This window comes from Carcharodon carcharias, chromosome 8, assembly GCF_017639515.1.
Source record: "Carcharodon carcharias isolate sCarCar2 chromosome 8, sCarCar2.pri, whole genome shotgun sequence".
NCBI classification, from domain to species: Eukaryota; Metazoa; Chordata; class Chondrichthyes; order Lamniformes; family Lamnidae; genus Carcharodon; species Carcharodon carcharias.
The window spans coordinates 155,923,784-155,951,254 of NC_054474.1; the positions used below are offsets into that span (position 1 = coordinate 155,923,784).

The window sequence follows — 27,471 nt, forward strand, 5'->3', positions numbered from 1 at the left end:
TTTCAAGGAGCCAGCACAGGGATAACAGGCTGATGGTCTCCTTCTGTGCTGTGTGATTCTATATTCATCAACACCGCTGTTTCACTCCACTTTGAATAAACAGCAACTTCACACACTGAACAATACACCAGTAGAGCAAAACAGAATGCACACAGAAGTAGCACCAGCTTCTGAACATAAGTTATAAGTCACAGCAACAGGATGTAAAACTTTGTTTAAAGCATGGATGAAAGCAAGCAGGCAGAAGCAACCCATCAAAAATCACAAAGCAAGCAAATTGCTCCTTTGTCTTCCAATTTTCCACTCTCACCAAAAAAATTGCATGCAATGGTAGCAAGGCAGCCAAACAATTAGGTTACACATCCAAAGCTACCTCACCTTCAGCCTGTCCAATGAAGGCAGTTTTACCCCATTGGATTTACTGCGGTCTGCCACCAGCACCTTCAGAATGTTCTGCAGGGGCATCTGAACAGTAGTAAAGAGACAGGGATAACTCAGAGAAAAAGGAAGAGAAAGAAATGATAGTCTCCAGCAAACAATCCAAAACCAAGGTTAAATGGAACAAGTGACACACTGCAATCTTACTTTTTTGTAATCTCATGGGTAGGAACCATCAGTTTTTATTGTATTATATATTGAAGGCATTTATTTAGTTTTTATACATCTGATTTTACAAAGGCAAGATAGAGCTGTGGGCACTGTTAACTCCCTATTTGCTGAGCAAAATTTAGAAGTGATGTATCAGATCATCCAGATTTTAAAATTCAGTCCAAATTTAGCAAACATGTACCTAATGGTTCAGAACCAAGAAAGCATCCTAACCCTTTAAATTAAGAGGTTAAATCATTCATGATTACCATACTAGTATAGTAACCATGTTGTATTGTTTTAATCACATTAAAAGGGGTGTCTTTGTTCAAAATAAATGAGAGAAACTTTGGTCTTCAAAAATTCTGTTTAAAAAAAACTCTTGATAAATTTTTGATATTGAACATAAAAGTAAGGATGTTATGCTTCAGTTATACAGGGCATTCGTGAGACCACATCTCAAATATTGTGTACACTTTTCATCTCCTTATTTAAGGAAGGACACAAATGTGTTGGAGGCAGTTCAGAGGAGGTTTACTAGATTGATAGCTGGAATGAGCAGGATGTCTGAGGAAACGTTAGACAGACTGGGCTTGTTTCCACTGGAGTTTAGAAAAGTGAGGGTGACTTGATTGAAGTATATAAGATCCTGAATGGTCTTGACAAGGTGGACGTGGAAAGGATGCTTCCACTTGTGGCTGAGCCCAGAACTAGGGGGCACTGTTTTAAAATTAGGGATTGACCCTTTAGGACAGAGGTGAGGAGAAATTTTTCTCTGAGGGTCGTGCGACTTTGGAACTCTGCCTCAGAAGGCAGCGGAGGCGGGGTCATTGAATATTTTCAAGGCGGAGGTAGATGGATTCTTGTAAGGTAAGGGAATCAAAGGTTATTGGGCATAGGTGGGAATGTGGAATTTGAAACTCAAACAGATCAGCCATGATCTTAATGAATGGCAGAGCAGGCTTGAGGGGCCAAATGGCCTACTTCTGCTCTTATTTTGTCCATTCATATATGACAATCTGAATAGGTCTTCAAATTTAATGCCCCATACTCTAGTGCAATTTTATTTGCTCTCTTTTCAAAAGTAATTTTAAAACCAGCAACCCAATCAGATTCAGCTACAGGAATCTTTGTAGCTGCAATGTTTCACTTGGGGCAAGCGTGAGCCAGAAGAAAACACCCTGAAGCAGCGAAATCCACCTCCGTTCAATAGAAACATCAATGACAGGAGTAATACTTTTTGAAGGTGTGAGCTTATATTTTTCCAGCAGAAGTAAGCTCTCACTTGAGAGACACAAGTCAAATACTCCAGCTCACTAACAATACAGACTTGGATCAACTTAGCAAACCGGGGAGTTTGACTGGAGCCCATGCAAACTGTGCCAAAGGCCAATTATATGTTCCTTCCTAGCTTTAAGCCACACTGTCTGCTTTAGCACTTGGCTTCACTCTACACAGAACAAGAACACTCAAAATCTGTTTATTGCCCATGCAAGTTTAAACAATGTTTGCAAATAAACCTGGTAACCTCTCCGTTCTAACTCAGGGCAAAATATAACCATAGGTAATTACTTACCCCATTTGATCATTTAATTATTTAAGTAAAATACTCCTATAATGATTTGTTTACTTTTCTGCAATGTGGTTCCATCTGATCATGCCCACAAAACGGAAAAGGGGTTCTTTTTAATCTGTCTCATAAAATCTGATCGGGGGAAAAGATCTTTAACTTCGATCCACTGAACATATTGAATAAAATATTCGGCCTTAATTAATCCCTGCAAGACAAAGAAAGAGGCCTGTGTGACAGATCACATTTTGGATGATAATCCTTTAAAAGATATCATCCCATCACGTGTGCAACATACACACTGCAAAAATGCATGGTAATCAGCAGGCTGTACATTTTTCACTGGGTATGATTTTAACACAGATTACTTAGGAAGGCTGAGCCTTTTGTACATTTTACAATGATTTTAGATTTCTGCAAAATTCCTTGCTGCCTGCACAAATGTAGAACTTCAGACTCCATCCACAAAAAACATGCACCTGTTAAAGCATATAGCCTTATTTATAGGGATTCTCCATTGACTCCCAAAAATCAAAACTTAAATGACTGTAAGCCAAGAACTCTGCATGTGAGTACCCATCAGTGATGGTTCTTCTCACATTTAACCTCGAGGGTTCAGTGAATTTGGGGAATGAGAAGCTGAGTTAGAAGCAATTCACAAGATCAATCACTAGTCTTGCTTATCCAGATATCAGTCTTGGGATGGTGGACAGACTAGTTTCAGTGTCTTTGGTTTAAGAAAAGGGAAAATAAGAAAACTAGCCAAGCCTCCCGTTCCTTAAAGCTACCCTGCTGGAACTGCCATGTATGGATGGCAGACAAGGGCACTATCAGGTTTGGTAATAATCCACTTTTCTCACATCCTTTCCAACACTGCTGAAGTCAAATAAGATACCACCAGTGACCATTAAGGCTCACAAGTTGAAGAATGGCTATTTGAACTAAATACCAGAGGCTAAATGGAGTACAGTACTGTGCTCCAAGCATTCAAGCAGGTAGGAGGGAAATGTGGCAAAAGAAGTTACTTCTTAAAGAGTGCCAATTCACACCTACAAATCTCAAATTTCTATTGTGACAATGATCTTTTTTGGTGCACTGAATTTTAACTATATCTAAGGATGGCTTTACAGCTTTAAACTAAGTGCAAAAGCCCCATCTAATTTTGTTTTCCATTCTATTATAAATACAATATGCAAGAGGTGGAATGTACATTTCCCCCACAGTCTATTTGTTACACTGTTATTGTATTCAATGGCTCTTGTAGTACAATCTTTACGGTTAGATTGTTAATACCCATTCACAGTCAACAGTAAAATACCTCATTCTATAAACCAAGTTCTTTCACATCAGAAAAGTCGATGAGGGATGGAAATAAAGGATTTTAAACGCTAAATAGGCAGCCTTGAGACATCAGGCAGGCCAAACACCAGTTTGGAATTGGTGTTGCTGCAAAACCTTATCCATAACCATAATGAAATCCTGCAGTTCAGAGAGCAGAAATGTGACAGCAGAAAGGGAGGCTCAATTTATTTAACAAACCGCCCATTTTATCTTTTATTGACATAATTGCTATCCTCACTGAAGTGAGACAGCATGTAATTATCCAATTAATGTATAACAAACTCCAACAGATACTAGGTTTCTATGTTTTATGTGGATACCAGAGATTGAGAGGTTGAACAAAAGTGCATTGCAGTTTCCAGCCTTCACTCTATTCTGATTCACATAAGGAATTACGACAAAGGCAGGAGATTTATTCAAAAACAAATCAAATGACACCTGCCACATGACTCATCAGTGCAAGTTACAGCAGCCAACGCATAAATGATTTATTTTACAAAAGCCATCTTCCTAATGCATATTTAATTAATCATTCATGAATCACTTCCACAAATGGTTCTACTGGTAAAGGTATCGTACAACCGAGCCATACAGGGAAATGCTGCCAGGTTCCACTCCCATTCTGCAGTGAATCTCAGTTGAGTTGCAATAGGGACCCTATCATTAGCCTGTGCTTGGAAAGAGAAGTTAAGCAAACATGTCAATGTTGGGATCCCACACCCACCTCTCTCTTCCCCACCCAACTCAAACCTACAATGCTCATTATAAAAACACGCTTATGAACAAAGGCCATTTATCAGAACGACTAGACCCAGGAGAGTCTGGTGCTTTTAGATGGGGAAAGAGAACAATTAAAGATGGAAAATGCAAGAAAACGGTTAAGTTTTATGGCATTGTCAGAGTGGCTTACCAGTGGAGGTATATCTGGAACAACAGATAGGGCATGAAGGCAGTCAAACAGCACAAATTATTCTTAAAATAGTACACGTTGGGAGCATGTGGTCCAAGAAACAGAATCACACCAAATAAAAACTCTCACCATGGACGTGCTAACCATTGTTACAAACAACTGTGGAAAGTTTTTAAAAACAGGAATTGCTTCACAAAAGAGGGGAAAGAAATACGAAACAGGTGATTTTCCAAATTATTTACAATCTATGTATAGGATGTCATAACGAATGTGACAACAAGCTAAGGATTCAGATTTGCATTTTGATGCAGTTTGCACTAGAATATGGAAGTTAAGGTCACTGTGTAACATTTTTGGGGGAGAAAGAAATGTAAAAGTGTAATGGTGGATACTTATACAACTAGAACTCCATCTATGGCATTGTTACTTCAGATGAATTTACCTCACAAATTTCATTGTTATTCTCGATAGAAGTTTCTGCTGTTTCGGATCCATCATTTGTTGCCTTCTTCTTGGCTCCTGAAGAGGCCGACGGAACCACTTTTTTCTGCTGGTATTCCTTCAACTTTTAAAGGAGAAACATCATTTAGCATATTGAAATGGTTTCATTTTCAACAGGTCAGCTCTACATAGGAAATAGTTTAGCCATATAGACTTTTTAAAAAATAAAGTGTGAGCTCAAATATTAATTTTCACTTAATTTAGTTTTTCCAAACTAAGAGTTTGAAGAGCATCATACCCCTACAGGCTGTTTCCAACAAGGAAGTCATCACAAGGAAAGGCTCAAGTTTGACTACATTAATGCAACAAATTTTACAAAAGCATTGTATCAGCAGTCTTAATGTACTATTCTGATATTTGTAACAGCTGCCTTCTCAGAATTACAAATCATTCATCCACTGGCACTATGGTCACTCTTGCTTTACAAAATGTAACCAGCTGCTGGCAGTCTCAGCCCCAGATTGTCTGTCTCTATATATGAAGAGCAAGCCACAGTTTCACTGATAAAGTCAAAAAGTTATGATAAACAATTACAATTGAGAATTACCATCTTGAGGCAGGAGGCTCCAAGTACATTATCCCCTTGATGCAACGCTTGCTCTTATTTATGTTCATATGATCAATAGAGCTTCTGATAATTAAAAGGAGACTGCACCACCTTTGTTGACTAAGTGAATTATACTTGCCGTCCAATCAAATGAAAAGCCTAACTTCCTGCTTAAACAGGCACTTGAGGGAGGCATTGGCATAATGGTCTCATCACTGGGCTAGTAACCCAGAGACCCAGGGTAATGCTCTGGGGACCCAGGTTTGAATCCCACCATGGCAGATGGCGGAATTTGAATTCAATAATAAAAAATCTAAAAGTTTGATGATGACCACAAATCTATTGCCGATTGTTGTAAAAACCCATCTGGTTCACTAATGTCCTTTAGGGAAGGAAATTTGCCATCCTTACCTGGTTTGACCTGCATGCGACTCCACACCCCACAGCAATTAGGGCAGCAATAAATGCTGGCTGAGCCAGCGACACCCACTTCCCATGAACAAAGATTTTTTTTTTTAATTTTAAACTGGACTTTGACTGAACACAGTCCTTAAAATGGCTAAATCTATGTCTGTATGTGACCCTAAAACAAAACAAGCCACTTTGCAGTTTCGGTAAAGTTCACACCTCATTATCTCGGAGGAGCCACTAACAATCGATAACCTGAGGACTGCACAGCCCAGCTTCAGAGAGCTATACAAAGGCCATTTGCATTTGATAACCCAGGCTTGCCAACAGGAGGCAGAGGGTCTGTTAAGGCAAAAGGCCCCTCAAGCATTCCTTTTAGCTCAATGGCTGGGACATTTAGATGTCTTGAAACCCAGCTGCATTCTAGACGGCAGTCACACATCCTTTGTTGAAGGCCTGGTGGAGAGGTGGGGGTCACGTTCCACAAGCCAGAGGCCTAAGACACAAGTAATATTGCCTTGCTGAACTGTATAGCTCAGTCTGCTCTTTAACATCTGACTAGTAGCCACAAAGAAAGAAGCTCTGCCCAAGCTGAATAGCTGACCCCATCCACACAACTTATGTTGGAAGTTCTGTGCAATCGCCTACAAGGCTGATTCACCTTGGCGTGTTATTTCATCTTGTGAAGTCAACACCACTGGAAAAGTGAATTCTACAACATCAGTTTTCAGCCCGCTGACCTCTGTGAAGGAATACCTCATTGGACTTTGATTCTGGACACTGGAACCCACGTGAAACAATATTCATTTATTCTGTGGTCTCTGTACTGCAAAATCTTATTTCCTCTATCCCTCTCTTTACTGTCCAAGTGTAGCAGTGACGGTTGTGAATACTGTTTCCCGCGTTTTGAGTGTCTGCAAATAAACTAACCTTTGAGTTCATCCTATCGAGTTTACTGTGGGGTTATGAATAGAAACTTGAACCCAGCTGTTCTTGTCCAATGTGCTTGTCAGGAGTTTACAGTATTCTAGACAACAAACCTACTATTGCATTGATCCAATGCTTAGTGTACAGGATAAAGAACTGAACCAAAGAACAGGTATACCTTGCTACCAGCAACATGGCTGATGATGAGGAATCTGGGAGGTTTCTCATTTTAAACAAAAGCTGCTGCATTTCCTTGTATCAGCCAATGAAATAGACACCAACACTGATAACAATCCTGGTCTAATCACATGTACAAAAGCTAGGGGAACCTGTCCTGACTACTGAGATACTCCTGATGGCACAAAAAAGTGAAAACAGTAACTTAAGCACTGAAAAATGCAGACAACTTTCTACTTAAAACGAACAAGCTTGTATATGTCACATTCTCCAAGCCCTCAGCCAACATCAGGGAAAAAGATTAGCTGGTCATTATCACATTGCTGTTTGTGGGAGCTTGCAGTGTGTAAAATTGGCTGCCACACTTCCGACATTAATGATGACACTTCAAAGCATATTTAATTGGTTGCAAAACACTTTGGGATATCCTGATATAGTGAAAGGCACTATATAAATGAAAGTCTTCCATTACAATGATTCACTTTTGAAGCATACTTCACTATTTTGTACATGAAAATGGCAGCCAGTCTGTTCACAAGCTGCCACAAACAATGAGAAAATGACTGATTAATCTCCTCTTGACAAATGTTGGCTGTTGCATTGATGCTGATACATTAATCCATAATTTGAGTCAGTTGCATATGCCATATGTGCAAACACATATAGTACTTATGACTCTCCAAAATTGATACGAGTTAGTATATTCCAAACAAGACAATCTCTGTGGCCATAAAATGTAGACAGCTAGTAAGAATAGAGCTATTCCTAGAAATCAATTGGTTAAAGCCAAGCAGCTTACTTGCAAAGTGTGTCACTCCCACTAACTACTTACATAGGGCACGGACTAGAATGGTTATCCAGTTAAACAGGCAGGTCATCTCCACCAACGCAGGTGAATTCAAACAACAATAACAGCCTAAAGTAATGCAGATTTGCTTGGCTGAAGAATTCTGCAACAAAAAATGAATTCCATCCTAATTTCCTCTCATCAGGTATAAAACCTTTTTGAGTCTTTTTGACCCCCAGAGGTGCACTCCTCCCAGGAGGACAGTCACTGGACTCTCATTAGATAACTGAGGAGCACAAATTTTTGATCAAAATTGTCACATCATTCTTACACCAGGTTCTCAATTACACTTAAATCTACTTTGGGTGCACTTTATCCCCACCCCCAAAATAAAAAATAGAACTTCTATTCAGTCATTCTATTTCTTCAACACTTGACATTTTACTGCGGTCCTTAAATTTAAAATCCTAGCCAAGTGCACGACTTCGGGCGTCAGATAAAATATTCGCAAGCAAAGGATGCACATGGATTTTGCCTTAGGAAAGCCAATCTCCAGCCTCACAGAAGCTGCCCAAACTGAACTCCTCCGTGATCCTCGAGTCACCTCCTCTGTCCTCACACATTAGCCGAGGGTTCAGTCCACATTTGCAAAGTAGATTCAAGGCTGAATAAGGTAAAGCTGGGAACTTAATCGCTTCTGACCTGTCACAGCAGAGGGAAGTTTTTGATCTTCCGGCAGGGACATTCCTGCAGCTCCCATTTCCCCCACCACCTCCTGCTCCCAGGACAAGTTGGCTTCCTGACACTTTAAACAGCAGCTCATTGTTCGTGAGGAGGTTTTGGGACGTCCTGAGGTGGTTGAGGGGCAGAGTCTCCCGGCTGCTGCCAACCTGCCTGACAGTGGGTACCCGGAGGGCAGAGCCCGGCAGTGGGCCACCTACCGACCCGTCTGAACCACACCCCCCACCTCTCTCCCTCTCTCTTTGGAGCGAGTAGGCCCGCAGAGTCCTCGGACTCGCTTCATTCCCTCCCCGGTGCTCCCTGGGCCGCGGCACCGGGGACGTCAGACACCAGCTAACTCCGACCGCTGGAGTGAAGGAAAAGGGAAAAGGCCTCCACAGTCTTTCTCAGAGCCTTGGCCTCCAATCCTTTTGCCTGCCCCCTCCCCAGGTCGCCTGTCCCTCACCTTCTTCTTGGCAGCCGCCAGCTTGGCCCGTCTGCTCCCGTCAGCCATGGTATCCGGCTCCGCACACGTCACCAGCCAGCTGGCTGACTCCTCCGGTATCCCGGCCTGCACCGGGCATGGGCGGCGTCCTGACGTCAAGTGGCCTTTATGACTCAACGACGCAAAGGGTGGAACTGTGTTCCTGACATCATCGTATCTGCTACAAAGCTCCATGGCAACATACAAACAGCAAAACGAAGGGGGCATCAATATTAAACAGTTAATAATAAAGTAATAAAATAAACGAATAATTATTAAACTAATAAACTAAGGGGGCATCAATATTAAACAGTTACTAATAAAGTGATAAAATAAACGAACAATTATTAAACTAATAAACTAAGGGGCATCAATATTAAACAGTTAATAATAAACTAATAAAATAAACGAATAATTATTAAACCAATAAACTAAAGGGCATCAATATTAAACAGTTAATAATAAACTAATAAAATAAACAATTATTAAACTAATAAACTAAGGGGGCATCAATGTAAAAGTAACTAATAAATAAAATTATAATCAAATAAAATAAACTATAAACTAAGGGGACATAAATTTTATAACATAAATCCCATGGGGATTGAATTCAGGAGAAATTTCTTTACCCAGGAAGCAGGGAGAATGCAGAACTGGCTACCATACAAAGTAGTTGAGGGGAAATGAACATAAAAAAAGAGGAGCAGAAGTAGACCATTTGGCCCCTCACACCTGTTCCATCATTCAATATGGCCATGGCTGATTTTCTATCTCAACTCCACTTTCCTGCCTGCTCCTTGTATCCCTTGATTCCCTGGGAGGTCAAAAATCTATTGATCGCAGCATTAAATATACTCAACAATGAAACATCCACAGCTTTCTGGAGTAGAGAATCTCAAAAATTCAAAACCTTTTGAGTGAAGAAATTTCTCCTCATCTCAGTACTAAATGATCCATATCCTGTCCCCGTGTTCTGGGTTTCCCAACAAAGTGAAAGGACCTCTCAAAGCCTACCCTGTTAAGGTCCTTCAGAGTCTTATATGTTTCAATGTTTCTCATTCTTTTAAACTCCAGAGAGCATAGGCCTAATTTATTAAGTCTGTCATCATAGGACAACCTTCACTCTTACAGATACATTTAAGGGGAATCTAGATAAACATGTGTGGGAGATACTGAAAGATTGCTTCCTCTGGCTGGAGAACCTAGAACAATAAGGCACAGTTTCTGAATAAGGAGCCACTCGTTTAGGACTGAGATGAGTAGAAATTTATTCACTCAAGGGATTGTGAATCTTTGGAATTCCCTACCCAGAGGATTGTAGATGCATCATCATTGCTTATATTTAAGGCTGAGATACATAGATTTTTGGTCCCTCAAACTATGAAGGGATGTAGGGAGTGGGCACATGAGTGAAGTTGAAACCCAAGATTGGTCATAATCATATTGACTGGCAGAGTAGGCTCAACGGGCCTTATTGTCCTCTCCTGCTCCTAATTCTTATGGTCTTATGAAAGGAATAGAAGGATATAGTGAACAGATTGCTGGGTGGGTGAGGTGGTGGGGGTAATGTGGGAAATGGGATTGAGTGGAGAAAGCAAATTGACAAACTACTACTGGGCCTTGGCCTCAGCTACCATTGACTGATCGCCATTTCCAAACACTACAATCCTTGCCTCCTCGGTTCAGCCTGCACCTTTCTCCCACCTTCTTCAACTGGACCTTCTTCACTCCACCAGCTGGGCCTGTCCATTTACATCAGCCATAACATCCAGCCCAAGCGTCTCCAATTCTTTAGCTCATGGATTTTCTATGCTGCTATTTCCGGAACTGTATTTTTCCCTTTTGTCTCAGGAAACAGAATTGGATGAAATCCATATTTGCTGCTTTGGCTTTGTAGTCGAGTATTCCCCTGATTTCCTTCACTGCTGCTCGGATATGGTAGGATATGTGAGGTACCAAATTTACCACGGACCATAGACATCTCCCAGATTCATAATTTGTAACACTATTCATGATGTTCATGTGCTGCCCAGCAATAGCAACAGGAAAAACACAGATATATAGCAACAAGTAAAATAGAGAAACATAGCAACATGAGTACCTTTCAACACTTTGAGTCATTTCTATCATTAAATTAGATCATGACTGATGTGAATCCTAACTCCATTCACCTGTCTTGACTACATGTCCCTTAAAACCCTGTTCTAGCAAAAATCTTCCAATCCTAGGTTTTAATTTATTAATTGGGCTAGATGGTATATACTATTTCTTGTGGGGGTGACTTCTACACTTCTATCATCCTTTGCATGACCAAGTATTTCCTGACCTATCCCCTGAATGTCTTGGTGCTGATTTTCAGGTTAAGTCCCTTTATCCTGGGTGTGCAATTTCCTCCACTATCCTGTCCAAAATCATGTGGGATACTCAAACAGAAACAGCTCAGTAGGAAGACTAGTGTAAGGGACAGATTGTGGAAAACTCAGCTAGTGAAGTCATAAAGATCCAAGTTTGCATTAACAATTCCAACATTTCAAAGTTCCAGATCAAAGATTACACCATGGGAGCTTGCTGATATGATGGCCCAGTGTGCCTGCATGGTATCATCACCCCCACCAAATTCAAAGTACATATTGCAATAGCAAATGGCAAACAGATCAATGGTATATGTGTTTAACTGCAGGACTGTCAAGGTAACATTACAAAGTGTGAATGATTTGAGCACATGGCAGTTGGTCTTATCAATCTCCAGTACCTCATTAATTCATATTGTTCTTAGTTTTAGCTATGTTATTAAGTAAGTAGTATTAATATACTAAAAATCCTATGTTTGCATACAATTCCTGTCAACATATTCCTACATTTGCATTTATAATGTTAAGTGACGATGTATATATAAACTTATCATGCATCGACTGCAATTCCTCCTCTGACAGGAGGTTATAATAACGGTGTGACAGGTTGACACTGGCAGCCTCCATTATAAATGTGGATAAAGGAATTTATTACAATGCGCAGCAATGAATGTATGTATTAACAATGAAGAGTGAAATACATCTGAATGTCCTGGTCCAATTATCTTCTTCCCACTAGACCTGTTTAACTTGAAGGACCACACTTGCATTTGGCTCCCTGTGTACAATGCTGCGGGAGACTGATTAGTAATAGATGAAAAGAAAAATGCACAAATGCTGGGAAATAGTAATAAAAACAGAAAATGCTGGAAATATATAAACAGGTCAAACAGCAAATGAAAGAGAAAAGGGAGGTTAATATTACATCTGTAAACTTGCATCAAAGTATCAGGGAAACCCACTCATAGGATGCATCAAAACAAAGGGGACGCCAGGGTGAAAAATATCACCAGGAAAGATTCCCTTCAAGAATCTATTCTTTAAACAGTCGGGCAACTTCCTCTCTTGCTGTATCTCAGACGTTTAGCTTCTCTTTCAACCTTTTTTTGCCCTGTTGTCAGAGATAGAGTGGGATCGCCTCAGATTTGCAATAAGTGCGGAGACAGGCGTGAGAAAAGTTGTTTCACCCGTCAGTTTCAATGGCAGGTTTTCGCATTGTATCGTCCCCATCCCACCTCATAAATTAAGCGGTTATGGCAAACAACCTGTTTATATATTTCCAGCATTTTCTGTTTTTATTACTATTTCCCAGCATTTGTGCATTTTTCTTTTCATCTATTACTAATCAGTCTCCCGCAGCATTGTACACAGGGAGCCAAATGCAAGTGTGGTCCTTCAAGTTAAACAGGTCTAGTGGGAAGAAGATAATTGGACCAGGATTACTGGTGGCAGGCCTCTGATTGGCCAGCTATGCCATGAGCTCACTGCCTCTTCATGCCAGGTACTATGTTTAAAATGCAGCCGCGTACACACTTCTCAATGCTTGTAACCCCGGACTGCTCCGCTGAAAACATGGCCCCAAAAGCCAGGAGGTCTGCAGCCTCCTGATTTAGTGATGTGTCCCTGGGACACATTCTGGACAAGGTGGAGGCCTCCCCCCCCCCACCCACCCCCCCAACCCAGCCAAGTCCTCTACCCCTGCTCTGGCCGCAGGGGGTCCATCAGTCTCACCACTCCAGCTTGGGAGGCAGCGGTGTAGGTGGTCCATGCCAACACTGCGCACAAGAGGTCGGCCATCCAGTGCAGAAAACCGATGACTGATCTCATCCATGTCGCCAGGGTTAGTCAACCATTTCCTCAATCTCAATTCTCACACTCACAAGCCCATCACACATTCACTGGCATCTCACCCACTGCCAGCTCAAGGAACATCGCCACTCAATCTCTCACACACACATTCACATCTCCACCTAGCTTCATTATACTGCCTCCTCATCCCGTCCATGGCTCCACTCAGCACACACACATGCCTAGCATTTGGCCGGGCATGCACATGGCTCACACTCTCTCCTTCTGTCTTTTTGCAGGACAAGATGGTGCCCAATCACCGTGAGAGGTCCCAGGCTGGGGACGTCAAAGTCTTCACTCTGTTCAAGAGTTGCGCGTTACAGCTGGCCGGAGAAGATGTTGACCATTCCTGCAGCAATGGCAAGGTCGGCAGCGAGCACCCACGTGAGGATCCTTCATCACATCATACCTCTCTCAACGCTACTCTGAGTCCACTGTTCTGTGTTCAACACGGCTGCCAAGCACAAATGTTCCCCACTTTCTGAGCTAGATACATCTGACACGTCGCCCTCAGGCAACCATGACTCCAGCGCCAAGAGCAGCTTGGACAAGGACCTTGAGGGCAGCACAATTGAAGACCCATCACGGCGCTCACCCACACCCTCCACCAGTGCAGTGACACACACCTCGGTGGGACCCGGATGTAGAGCAGCCTCAGGATCACAATCTGGTGACTACAGCACACAATCTGTTCCACAGCAGGCGGCAGCAGGGATATCCAAGTTTGCCAGCACTCGGAGCAAAGCTGCAGGCAAGGAATCTGCTGAGTCCGAGTCAGATGACGAGCCTCTGGTCTTGGTCCTCAATCAGTTGCTGGAGGTGCAAAGGCGGTCGAGGGACCACCAGGAAGGGATGTCAGGGGCACTCTTCAGATTGCAAGAGACAATGGAGGAGTCTATCCTCCTTCACTCTGAGGTGAAGTGTCGGCATGCCAACTCTTCGAGGTCAACACTGGCAAGATGGCGACCGCCATGAAGACTTTGGTCCAGGACATTGGTCCTGCACTGCTGCATGGGCTGAAATCCATCGCTGATGCCATAGTTGGCCTCCAATAGTGTCAACACGAGAAGGGTGAGGGGCAGCTTGATCTCACTGAAGCCTCTCCATCTCCTCAAAGAGTCAGCCACGGGCCGTTGGGCACCCATAGGGAGGAGGACCAGCAGCTCAACACCCCGGGGCCATCCACCCAGGTTACCCCAGAAATGTCCAGCTGATCTAAATCCCGTCTATCTGTGACCCCCGCAGCTCCAGCTCAATAGGCCGAGGACGATGCAGCTGGCCCACAGCAGGAAGCCCAAAGCGGGCTGGGGCCCTACAGGTCTCAGCCCTCCAGAGGACACCTGCCAAAGACATCACAGACATGGCGTAGCAGTCAGCAGTCTGCTTCCTCTTCTGCTTTAAATGTCAAGGGAGCACCAAGATGTAGTGGCAGGGTTAGGAAAGTTAAGAAGATGGGGTGTTAACCACTTGTACAAAATGTTCACTATTGTAAATAAACTCCTAAGAATTTCTTCTTGCGTATGGCTCCTTGTTATGATGAGCAGCTGTGTCACTCAGATGTGAAACCTTGGTTCCTGCACAAGATAAAGGCAGGTGTCTCAGTCCAGGGCCTCTTCCCTGTGCAGTGTGTAATCTTCAGGCCAAAGCGATGGTCCAACTTCACACTCACCGGACACATTACTGATGCTTGCACCTCAATGGTGCTTGTCATTGCTGCCAGAATGTCGTGGGCAGGCGTCACAGAGTTCCATTATGCTCTCTGTGTGCTCTCAGCACCTTTGAGGTGGGGCTGACCCCCTCCTCATCTCTTCAGCATCTGTGTCCAGTGACAATGTGCTCCTGAAAGGGTCAGGTGCTGAACGCTGACAAAGGATCAGGTGTTTCTAAAGTTTCACAGCTGCATCTCCATGATATAACCCTGACCATGAAGCACAAGCGAGCTGCGGTCCACCTGACAGGAGTCAGAAATTCACAGGGGCAATGTGAAGATTGTAAAGAACATATCTTTTTATTTCTGTTGGACTGTGGATTAAAATTACAATGGCTGCAGCTTGACAGACATTACTGGATCAGTCTGAGGGATATATACAATGTTGCTGTCCTGGAACAGAGTGTGCCATGAAAGGCAGGATAGTGCCGAGGAGGAGTTCAGTCTGATGGGGCACTGCCTGGCAACAACATTTTAATTGGCTTCTAGCCAAGTGCCTAGGGTTTGTGTGAGAGCAGTGTGATAGAATAGCTCCTAGCCTGTAAGGAAAAAAACCTAAAATCTCTGCCTCCTGTGTGTCAGATTCCAGTAATGCTACAATAATAATTAGCTGACTTTTTCTCCTCATATCTCTATAACCTGCTCTGTCTCTGAAAATCCCCGTCAAGAGGCAAAGGGGAAAATCAGCATTAGAGATATTGTAAGGCGAGTGCTCAACCAGTGAACTAAAGACTGAAGGTGCTGGAAGACCACCTCATGTCATCAACAAAGAACTGAAAGGAATTTGGAAGACATTGATCAAAATCAATCCATCAAATCCTGTACTCCAGAATTGCTGCTATTAAATTGCGTTATCCCACCCTTTAAAAAACACACAAGTCAGGATTTTCCCCCAGTCAGGGGTGAAGTTGAAGTGCGGGTGTACGGAGATGCGTCTCTGATTGGCATCCCTAATTGTGGGCGCGCCGCCATTTTACGTGGGTGGGCCAATTAAGGGCTGCCCAGCGTGACGTCCGCAGGGAAGCGCTATGCACTCCCTGTGCGGGCGGGGGGGGGGGGATTCCTTAAATCTGAGAGTGCACTCTTTCGCGCACCTGCACAAAAGAGCGCAGTCATCTCCGTGAGGCTAAGTGCTGCCTCAGGGAGATCGGCTGTACAATAAAAAATCTTAAAATTAGGAAAAAAAAATTCCCTGACATGTCCATAATCTTTTTTAAAACTTTAATTAAATTTTTTAAAACTTACATGAAACCTCATCCTGCCTGAGGATGAGGTTTCACGCTTTTTCTAATACCCACCAGGGCTCCTGGCCTGCCCGCCAATCTTAAGGATGGACAGGCAGTCCATTAATTAGTTAAATGACTCTGTCAATGGTGTCAATTGGCCATTGACAGGTCGGCGGGCGAGCAGCTGATTTTGCTGAGCCCTTGCCTAACTGAAATTTTAAATGGGGCACGGTGATGTCGGGAGTTCCGCCCGATGTCACCATGCATCATATTACACGTCAGCGAGTGGGCCCCGCTCCCCGCTCACTGATGGGAAAATCCTGTCCACAATGTTTTTGAGTGTCTTGTATGTGTGCGTAAAGGGATTTAAGAAGGGGTAGAGTTTAAATATAGATTTAGAAATTAGCAGTTCATATTTCTTTATTTTGCCACTGGTTAAAGACAATTTGTTCAATAAACAGCTATTTACTTATTAAGTTTACAAACCTGGTTCTTGTATTCTGCTAACCTAAATTAAACAGTTAGATGGGCTGATCAAACTTTTCACATTTTTTGTGGCTCGGGGAAAGTGGAGCTTGGTACTGAAGTGGACTATCCCCAGTGAGTCATGACAAGGCCTATGGAGCATCCTCACTGCATGATGTCATCATACTCCTGGAAGCTAGCGACTATTATGGCTTCCATTGCATCTCCATGACATGAGCCTGAGCACTGAGGGTGTGTCCGCTGCCATCAGCCAGACAGGAGTCAAACGTTCACAGATGCAAGGTGAGGATGTCAGGACTGTCCTCACTGCATCTCGTCATCATCCTCCCGGATAAGCCTGCCTCATCTGGCCAGTGCGACGGCTTCATCGCCAGCATTCTCACCTTCGAGGACCTCTTCACCATCATCCTCTTCGATGTCCTCCTCATCAGAGGATATATGCAGTTCTTCCATCTCCTCCTCAACCAGGTAACCCCCCCTGCCCGACTTTGAGGTGCCAGATTGTGTAGTGCGCAGCAAGCTATGATGATGTGCCACACCCTCAGTGGACTGTATTGCAGTGCGCCACTCGACCTGTTGAGGCACCAGAGCCTCATTTTCAAAATGCCTATTGTTTGCTTCACCAAAGTCCGGGTCGTGGCGTGAGCCTCACTGTACCGTCGCTCTGCTGCAGTCTGAGGCCGCTGCATGGGCATCATCAGCCACATCCTCTGTGGGTAGCCCTTGTCCTCAAAGAGCCAACCCTGCAGCCTCTCTGGACCCCAGAAGATGTCAGGGATCTGAGGCCTGCTGAGTATGCAGAAGTCATGGGCGCTCCCTGGGAATCAAGTGCAGATCTGCAGGATGTGTTTGTGGTGGTCACACACCAGCTGAACATTCAGCGAGTGGAAGTCCTTGTGGTTCATGTAGTTGACTGCTTTTTGCCCTGGAGATCTAAGCACCATTTGAGTGCAGTCAATGGCACCCTGCACCTGTGGAAGACCTGAGATATGTGCAAATCCCAGCACTCCTGCTTGCTGGCTTTCCTGATGCTGGGCAAAATGCACAAAGTTCTGCGCCTTCTTGAAGATGGCATCTGTGACCTCCAGGATGCACTTGTGCATGGAGACTTGCGAGATTCCACACAGGTCACCTGTGGAGTCCTGGAAAGAGCCATTGGCATAAACATTCAACACCGTGGTCACTTCTATATGGGCAATGGACGCCCTCCATGTCACCATGTCAAATCTTGCAGCAGGTGGCATATGTGGCTGTTCTGTCCCCTAGACATGCGCAGTCTTCAGTGACACTGGTTCTTAGACATCTGCAGGAATGACAGACGACATTTATAGACCCTGGGTCTAGCAAAGCACCTACGTGTGACGGGTCCTGTGGATCTTCAGCTGCGTGCGTAACAGGCCCTGCCGTCCCTTCATCTTGAGGGAAGTGCTTCTCCTTTTGTGGAGCCAGGTGCCTCAGTTGCTCTCTTCTTCTTCTTCTCTGCTTCCTGTAAGCTATGAGGCAGATTGCTAAATCACCAGGCTCCATGATCCTAATGGTCTCCTCCTGCAAGATCAAACAGAGAGAATGTAGGTTAAAAATGTGTCCTTGGAACCGCACTTGGTTAAGTCTGAAGACCCCTTCACGCATGCCAGAGATTGCTGGAGACCAGTTGGATGGCCAGTGTGTTGTGCGCTTCATGGCTGCCTGAGACCCCACCCACCTCCGCCCCACGCCACTTGACCAATTGGCAGCAGCTTCAGCCATTGGACTGCATGCTGTGCTCTCAGCTCAGGCGCAGATATTCTCCTAACCCCCACTGCAAGGCTGTGCTGTTAGCTTGGACCATAATGGATACTGGTCCACACCTGAATAAAGACATTGCAAGGGGCTGTGAGCACCTCCACCAGTGACTGCGCCATGGCCACCATTCGCAAGGGGATTGTGCAACTTGCCCAGTCGGCCAATTGCTCTGCTGCCCCCTAAATTGCATATTAATTTGCGCTGTGAACCTGAAGGGTGAAAAGTTCTGGAGCATTCGGTGGCACTTTCATGCTTTTGCGTTGCTTGAGTGGCCAGAAAAGCTTCAGAGGCCTGACTCCAAGCGTGTCAATGGAGCTGCAGCTGAATGGTCTCAGCTGCGGAAGAATGCTCACCTTTGACAAGATTTTCCAAGTTCGTGGCTGCTTCCATCAGTGACCACCCCCATCCCCCCCACCCGCCCCACCCCACCGACTCCCCCACCACCAGCATGTGCTGGTGAACTTCTTTCAGTCTGTGCTGCCTTGGCCTCACCCAACTAACCCCCCACCCCCCAGCCTGACCCGTATTGGAGCCATTACCCCAGCACCGTGCTGAAAACCAGCCAGTAATAAGCTTGTGCCCCCTGTGAATGTGCGGTGCTGCTTCCTTGATGTCCTCTGGGCGATGCTCACCAGTGCAAGGTTGTGTGCACTCACCTCTGAGTTCCCCTCAAATTTCAGGTCACCAGGTGCACGTCTTTTAAAGGCAGTCGTGAAGCACAGCGTTCTGACGTCACGTCAACATGGGTGGTAAATTGAGGTGGGGGGGAGGAACGATTCCGGCGAGCAGGACCTATAATGAGATGTTAAAGTATTGAAATTAGGTTCCCGATCTGTGGCAGCCATTGACAGGTGGAGTGGACCATTGCAACCTGGTTTCATGACAGGGTGAAGCCGATTTTTGGCCTTTTCACCATATTGCCCCCCTGCCCTCCCCCCTGCCATGATGCCCCCTGTCATGATGCCCCCCGCCATGATGCCCCCTGTCATGATGCCCCCTGTCATGATGCCCCCGTCATGATGCCCCCCTGTCATGATGCCCCCTGTCATGATGCCCCCTGCCATGATGCCCCCTGCCATGATGCCCCCTGTCATGATGCCCCCTGCTAATGGAACCGGACAATTCCACCCATAGTTTTCTTTCTGCTGTACGATAATTTATGTATTTTTACATACTTTTATTTTCTAAGTTCTTCAAGTCCATTTTTCTCCTCTGATTTTTAATTTGTGCAAATTTTGAGAAATATCGTTCTGGACCCATTCATGTGGAATGCTTGCTTGGCCCCAATGCCAGGTGCAAAGTGTAGAAAAGTCCTCCAATCCTCAGTACTCACATCTTTCATCTAGATGAGCGTAAAAATGTTAAATCATTTTAAACAAGGGCAAGAGCTTTGAAAAACAATCCTCTGCTGTGCACAATAATAGTTCACCCTGACTCAGTGAAATTTCCATCCCACATTCGATATCTAGAAGGAGCCAGGTTCAATCTCCAGTCCGCATGAGCTCAGTTGAGGTTAGCTATGGCAACGGTAGAACACTACAACCAGTTTCAGAACCTCTGGAAAAAATGGAAAAGAGTACACCCGTCAATGAATAAAAATAAAGAGAAATCATTGATTGTCATCTGAGCAGGCAAAGCAGGAAGTTGATTTCACATGTGAATGTTGCTACCTCTTACAGTGCAGCAATTCCTCAATGATGCCCTGGTGTTTCAGCCTAGATAATGTGCTCAGGTCCTAATGATTAAACCCACAATTTCTGACTCAGAGTTAAGATTGCTACCAACAGAGCTAAGCTGAATGGGGAATGCTGCATGCAGCCTCAGTATTACATTCAATAATTCCATTTTTTTATTCATTCACAGGAAGTGGGCTTCGCTGGCTGGGCCAGCATTTATTACCCATCCCTAATTGCTCTTGAGAAGGTGGTGGTGAGCTGCCTTCTTGAACCGCTGCAGTCCATGTGGTGTAGGTACACCCACAGTGCTGTTACGGAGGGAGTTCCAGGATTTTGACCCAGTGACAGTGAAGGAACGGCGATATATTTCCAAGTCAGGATGGTGAGTGTCTTGGGGGGGATCTTCCAGGTGGTGATGTTCCCATCTATCTGCTGCCCTTGTCCTTCTGGATGGTAGCAGTCATGTGTTTGGAAGGTACTGTCGAAGGAGCCTTGGTGAATTGCTGCAGTGCATCTTGTAGATGGAACACACTACTGCTACTGTGGTTGGTGGTGGAGGGAGTGAATGTTTGTGAATGTGGTGCCAATCAAGCGGGCTGCTTTGTCCTGATCTGTCCACACGCATTACCCACATCTCCCTGTCGCTTGCCATTTCAACACTCCACCCTGCTCTCATGCCCACATGTCTGTCCTTGGCTTGCTGCATTGCTCCAGTGAAGCTCAACGCAAACTGGAGCAACAGCACCTCATCTTCTGACTAGGCACTTTACAGCCTTCCGGACTGAATACTGAGTTCAACAATTTTAGATCATGAACTCCCTCCTCCATCCCCACCCCCTTTCCGTTCCCCCCCTTTTTTCCATTAATTTATATAGATTTTTCTTTTCCTACCTATTTCCATTATTTTTAAATGTATTTCCATCCATTGTTTTATCTCTACCTTTTAGCTTATTTTGATTCCTTCACCCCACCCCAGCCCCACTAGGGCTGTCTGTACCTTGCTTGTCCTGCTTTCTACCCTTAATTAGCACATTCCTTAGATAATATCATCACCTTCAACACCTCTTTGTCCTTTTGTCTATGATATCTTTTGGTTATCTTCACCTATCACTGGCCTTTTATCCAGCTCTACTTGTCCCACCACTCCCCCCCGCCCCACCCCCACAGCCTTAAACCAGCTTATATTTCACCTCTCTTCTATTTTTACTTAGTTCTGTTGAAGAGTCATATGGACTCGAAACGTTAACTGTGTTCCTCTCTACAGATGCTGCCAGACCTGCTGAGTTTTTCCAGATATTTTTATTTTTATTTTTGCTTTGTCCTGGACTTTGTCAAGCTTCTTGAGTGTTGTGGGAGATGTACTCATCCAGGCAAGTGGGGAGTGTCCCATCACACTCCTGACTTGTGCCATATAGGCAGTGGATGGGCTTTGGGCAGTCAGGAGGTGAGTTACTCATCACACGATTCCTAGCCACTGACCTGCTCCTATCCCCAACCTCTGAGTTGTGGCAGGATCGTGTACAGGAACGCAAGTCAAGGAGAGGAAAGCGGCAATGGTATGAGTCAGGGAGTGGGAGGTTCTGCGGGAGGGTGAGTCAGTGAGGGGCAAGAGGCCATAACTCAAAGGCTGGGGAGGAGGAGAGACCACAATGCTGAGGGTTGGGGAAGAGGAGGATCTGCAGCGACTAGGAGGTTCAGGGAGCAGGAGGATCAGGGAGCAGAAGGTTCAGGGAGCAGGAGGATCAGAGAGCAGGAAGTTCAGAGAGCAGGAGGTTCAGGGAGCAGGAGGATCAGGGAGCAGAAGGTTCAGGGAGCAGGAGGTTCAGAGAGCAGGAGGACCAGGGAGCAGGAGGTTCAGAGAGCAGGAGGTTCAGGGAGCATGGAGTTCAGAGAGCAGGAGGATCAGGAAACAGGAGGTTCAGGGAGCAGGAGGATCAGGAAGCAGGAGGTTTAGGAAGCAGGAAGTTCAGGGAGCAGGAGGTTCAGGAGCAGGAAGTTCAGAGAGCAGGAGGTTCAGGAGCAGGAGGATCAGGGAGCAGGAGGTTCAGGAGCAGGAGGATCAGGGAGCAGGAGTTTCAGGGACTAGCAGGAGGTTCAGGAAACAGGAGGATCAGGGAGCAGGAGGCTCAGGAGGTTCAGGGAACAGCAGGATCAGGAAGCAGGAGGTTCAGGAAGCAGGGGGATCAGGGAACAGGACTTTCAGGGACTAGCAGGAGGTTCAGGAAACAGGAGGATCAGGGAGCAGAAGGTTCAGGAGCAGGAGGTTCAGGAGCAGGAGAATCAGGGAGCAGGAGATTCAGAGAGCAGCAGGATCAGGGAGCAGCAGGATCAGGAAGCAGGAGGATCAGTGAGCAGGAGGATCAGGGAGCAGGAGGATCAGGGAGCAGGAGGATCAGGGAGCAGGAGGATCAGAGATCAGGAGGTTCAGGGAGCAGGAGGATCAGGAAGCAAGAGGTTCATGCAGCAGGAGGATCAGGGAGCAGGAGGCTCAGGAGCAGGAGGATCAGGAAGCAGGAGGTTCGGATAGCAGGAGGTTCAGAGAGCAGGAGGTTCAGGAGTAGGAGGATCAGGGAGCAGGAGATTCAGGGAGCAGCAGGATCAAGAAGCAGGAGGTTCAGGAAGCAGGAAGTTCAGAGAGCAGGAGGATCAAGAAGCAGGAGGTTCAGGAGCAGGAGGTTCAGAGAGCAGGAATTTCAGGAGCAGGAGGTTCAGGGAGCACGAGGTTTAGGAAGCAGGAGGTTCAGGGAGCAGGAGGTTCAGGAGCAGGAGGTTCAGAGAGCAGGAGCTTCAGGAGCAGGAGGTTCAGGAGCAGGAGGATCAGGGAGCAGGAGGTTCAGGAGCAGGAGGATCAGGGAGCAGGAGTTTCAGGGACTAGCAGGAGGTTCAGGAAATAGGAGGATCAGGGAGCAGGAGGTTCAGGAGTAGGAGGTTCAGGGAGCAGCAGGATCAGGAAGCAGGAGGTTCAGGAAGCAGGAGGATCAGGGAACAGGAGTTTCAGGGACTAGCAGGAGGTTCAGAAAACAGGAGGATCAGGGAGCAGGAGGTTCAGGAAGCAGTAGGTTCTGGAGCAGGAGGTTCAGGAGTAGGAGGTTCAGGGAGCAGGAAGTTCAGGGAGCATGAAGTTCAGGGAGAAGGAAGTTCAGAGAGCAGGAGGAGCAAGAAGCAGGAGGTTCAGGGAGCAGGAAGTTCAGAGAGCAGGAGGACCAGGGAGCAGGAGGTTCAGGGAGCAGGAGGATCAGGAAGCAGGAGGTTCATGCAGCAGGAGGATCAGGGAGCAGGAGGTTTAGGAAGCAGGAGGTTCAGGGAGCAGGAGGTTCAGGAGCAGGAGGTTCAGAGAGCAGGAGGTTCAGGAGCAGGAGGTTCAGGAGCAGGAGGATCAGGGAGCAGGAGGTTCAGGGAGCAGCAGGATCAAGAAGCAGGAGGTTCAGGAGCAGGAGGATCAGAGAGCAGGACGTTCAGGGAGCAGGAGGTTCAGGGGCAGGAGGATCAGAGAGCAGGAAGTTCAGAGAGCAGGAGGATCAAGAAGCAGGAGGTTCAGGGAGCAGGAAGTTCAGAGAGCAGGAGGATCAAAAAGCGGGAGGTTCAGGGAGCAGGAAGTTCAGAGAGCAGGAGGATCAAAAAGCGGGAGGTTCAGGGAGCAGGAAGTTCAGGAAGCAGGAAGTTCAGGGAGCAGGAATTTCAGGGAGCAGGAAGTTCAGAGAGCAGGAGGATCAAGAAGCAGGAGGTTCAGGGAGCAGGAAGTTCAGGAAGCAGGAAGTTCAGAGAGCAGGAGGATCAAGAAGCAGGAGGTTCAGGAGCAGGAGGATCAAGAAGCAGGAGGTTCAGGAGCAGGAGGTTCAGGAGCAGGAGGCTCAGGAGCAGGTGGTTCAGGGAGCAGGAGGATCAGGGAGCAGGAGGTTCAGGAGCAGGAGGATCAGGGAGCAGGAGTTTCAGGGACTAGCAGGAGGTTCAGGAAACAGGAGGATCAAGAAGCAGGAGGTTCAGGAGCAGGAGGATCAGAGAGAAGGACGTTCAGGGAGCAGGAGGTTCAGGGGCAGGAGGATCAGAGAGCAGGAAGTTCAGAGAGCAGGAGGATCAAGAAGCAGGAGGTTCAGGGTGCAGGAAGTTCAGAGAGCAGGAGGATCAAAAAGCGGGAGGTTCAGGGAGCAGGAAGTTCAGAGAGCAGGAGGATCAAAAAGCGGGAGGTTCAGGGAGCAGGAAGTTCAGGAAGCAGGAAGTTCAGGGAGCAGGAATTTCAGGGAGCAGGAAGTTCAGAGAGCAGGAGGATCAAGAAGCAGGAGGTTCAGGGAGCAGGAAGTTCAGGAAGCAGGAAGTTCAGAGAGCAGGAGGATCAAGAAGCAGGAGGTTCAGGAGCAGGAGGATCAAGAAGCAGGAGGTTCAGGAGCAGGAGGTTCAGGAGCAGGAGGCTCAGGAGCAGGTGGTTCAGGGAGCAGGAGGATCAGGGAGCAGGAGGTTCAGGAGCAGGAGGATCAGGGAGCAGGAGTTTCAGGGACTAGCAGGAGGTTCAGGAAACAGGAGGATCAGGGAGCAGGAGGTTCAGGAGTAGGAGGTTCAGGGAGCAGCAGGATCAGGAAGCAGGAGGTTCAGGAAGCAGGAGGATCAGGGAACAGGAGTTTCAGGGACTAGCAGGAGGTTCAGAAAACAGGAGGATCAGGGAGCAGGAGGTTCAGGAAGCAGTAGGTTCTGGAGCAGGAGGTTCAGGAGTAGGAGGTTCAGGGAGCAGGAAGTTCAGGGAGAATGAAGTTCAGGGAGAAGGAAGTTCAGAGAGCAGGAGGAGCAAGAAGCAGGAGGTTCAGGGAGCAGGAAGTTCAGAGAGCAGGAGGACCAGGGAGCAGGAGGTTCAGGGAGCAGGAGGATCAGGAAGCAGGAGGTTTAGGAAGCAGGAGGTTCAGGAGCAGGAGGTTCAGGAGCATGAGGTTCAGGGAGCAGGAGGATCAGGAAGCAGGAGGTTTAGGAAGCAGGAGGTTCAGGGAGCAGGAGGTTCAGGAGCAGGAGGTTCAGGAGCAGGAGGTTCAGAGAGCAGGAGGTTCAGGAGCTGGAGGTTCAGGAGCAGGAGGATCAGGGAGCAGGAGGTTCAGGAGCAGGAGGATCAGGGAGCAGGAGTTTCAGGGACTAGCAGGAGGTTCAGGAAACAGGAGGATCAGGGAGCAAGAGTTCAGGAAGCAGGAGGTTCAGGAGCAGGAGGATCAGGAAGCAGGAGGTTCATGCAGCAGGAGGATCAGGGAGCAGGAGGTTTAGGAAGCAGGAGGTTCAGGGAGCAGGAGGTTCAGGAGCAGGAGGTTCAGGAGCAGGAGGTTCAGGAGCAGGAGGTTCAGGAACAGGAGGATCAGGGAGCAGGAGTTTCAGGGACTAGCAGGAGGTTCAGGAGTAGGAGGTTCAGGGAGCTGCAGGATCAGGAGGCAGGAGGTTCAGGAAGCAGGAGGATCAGGGAACAGGAGTTTCAGGGACTAGCAGGAGGTTCAGAAAACAGGAGGATCGGGGAGCAAGAGTTCAGGAAGCAGGAGGTTCAGGAGCAGGAGGTTCAGGGAGCAGGAGGTTCAGGAGCAGGAGGATCAGGGAGCAGGAGGTTTAGGAAGCAGGAAGTTTAGGAAGCAGGATGTTCAGAGAGCAGGAGGTTCAGGAGCAGGAGGATCAGGAAGCAGGGGGTTGATGGAGCAGGAGGATCAGGGAGCAGGAGGTTTAGGAAGCAGGAGGTTCAGGGAGCAGGAGGTTCAGGAGCAGGAGGTTCAGGAGCAGGAGGATCAGCAGCAGGAGGATCAGGGAGCAGGAGGTTCAGGGGCAGGAGGATCAGGGAGCAGGAGTTTCAGGGACTAGCAGGAGGTTCAGGAAACAGGAGGATCAGGGAGCAGGAGGTTCAGGAAGCAGGAGGATCAGGGAACAGGAGTTTCAGGGACTAGCAGGAGGTTCAGAAAACAGGAGGATCAGGGAGCAGGAGGTTCAGGGAGCAGGAAGCAGGAGGTTTAGGAAGCAGGAGGTTCAGGGAGTAGGAGGTTCAGGAGCAGGAGGTTCAGGAGCAGGAGGATCAGGGAGCAGGAGTTTCAGGGACTAGCAGGAGGTTCAGGAAACAGGAGGATCAGGGAGCAGGAGGTTCAGGAGTAGGAGGTTCAGGGAGCAGCAGGATCAGGAAGCAGGAGGTTCAGGAAGCAGGAGGATCAGGGAACAGGAGTTTCAGGGATTAGCAGGAGGTTCAGAAAACAGGAGGATCAGGGAGCAGGAGGTTCAGGAAGCAGTAGTTTCTGGAGCAGGAGGTTCAGGAGTAGGAGGTTCAGGGAGCAGGAGGATCAGGAAGCAGGAGGTTTAGGAAGCAGGAGGTTCAGGGAGCAGGAGGTTCAGGAGCAGGAGGTTCAGGGAGCAGGAGGTTCAGGAGCAGGAGGATCAGGGAGCAGGAGGTTTAGGAAGCAGGAAGTTTAGGAAGCAGGATGTTCAGAGAGCAGGAGGTTCAGGAGCAGGAGGATCAGGAAGCAGGGGGTTGATGGAGCAGGAGGATCAGGGAGCAGGAGGTTTAGGAAGCAGGAGGTTCAGGGAGCAGGAGGTTCAGGAGCAGGAGGTTCAGGAGCAGGAGGATCAGCAGCAGGAGGATCAGGGAGCAGGAGGTTCAGGGGCAGGAGGATCAGGGAGCAGGAGTTTCAGGGACTAGCAGGAGGTTCAGGAAACAGGAGGATCAGGGAGCAGGAGGTTCAGGAAGCAGGAGGATCAGGGAACAGGAGTTTCAGGGACTAGCAGGAGGTTCAGAAAACAGGAGGATCAGGGAGCAGGAGGTTCAGGGAGCAGGAAGCAGGAGGTTTAGGAAGCAGGAGGTTCAGGGAGTAGGAGGTTCAGGAGCAGGAGGTTCAGGAGCAGGAGGATCAGGGAGCAGGAGTTTCAGGGACTAGCAGGAGGTTCAGGAAACAGGAGGATCAGGGAGCAGGAGGTTCAGGAGTAGGAGGTTCAGGGAGCAGCAGGATCAGGAAGCAGGAGGTTCAGGAAGCAGGAGGATCAGGGAACAGGAGTTTCAGGGATTAGCAGGAGGTTCAGAAAACAGGAGGATCAGGGAGCAGGAGGTTCAGGAAGCAGTAGTTTCTGGAGCAGGAGGTTCAGGAGTAGGAGGTTCAGGGAGCAGGAGGATCAGGAAGCAGGAGGTTTAGGAAGCAGGAGGTTCAGGGAGCAGGAGGTTCAGGAGCAGGAGGTTCAGGGAGCAGGAGGTTCAGGAGCAGGAGGATCAGGGAGCAGGAGGTTTAGGAAGCAGGAAGTTTAGGAAGCAGGAAGTTCAGAGAGCAGGAGGTTCAGGGAGCAGGAGGATCAGGGAGCAGAAGGTTCAGGGTGCAGGAGGTTCAGGGAGCAGGAGGACCAGGGAGCAGGAGGTTCAGAGAGCAGGAGGACCAGGGAGCAGGAGGTTCAGAGAGCAGGAGGTTCAGGGAGCATGGAGATCAGAGAGCAGGAGGATCAGGAAACAGG

General features: G+C 47.0%; 1 protein-coding gene across 4 annotated transcripts in view; it reads right to left on the reverse strand.

Moving 5' to 3' along the window:
* The window catches only part of golga2 (golgin A2), a 70,531-nt gene extending 61,401 nt beyond the window's left edge, over positions 1-9,130 (reverse strand). For 3 of the 4 annotated variants that reach the window (XM_041193819.1, XM_041193820.1, XM_041193818.1), the window contains exons 1-3: positions 8,943-9,130; positions 4,852-4,974; positions 379-465 (exon numbers count right to left, since the gene is read on the reverse strand). In XM_041193819.1, coding sequence (XP_041049753.1) covers positions 379-465; positions 4,852-4,974; positions 8,943-8,990 — 258 coding nt within the window. In that variant the 5' untranslated portion in view covers positions 8,991-9,130. The remainder of the gene's footprint in view (positions 1-378; positions 466-4,851; positions 4,975-8,942) is intronic. The other variant, XM_041193821.1, reaches the window with a different exon arrangement.
* Between the last annotated feature and the right edge of the window lie 18,341 nt (positions 9,131-27,471).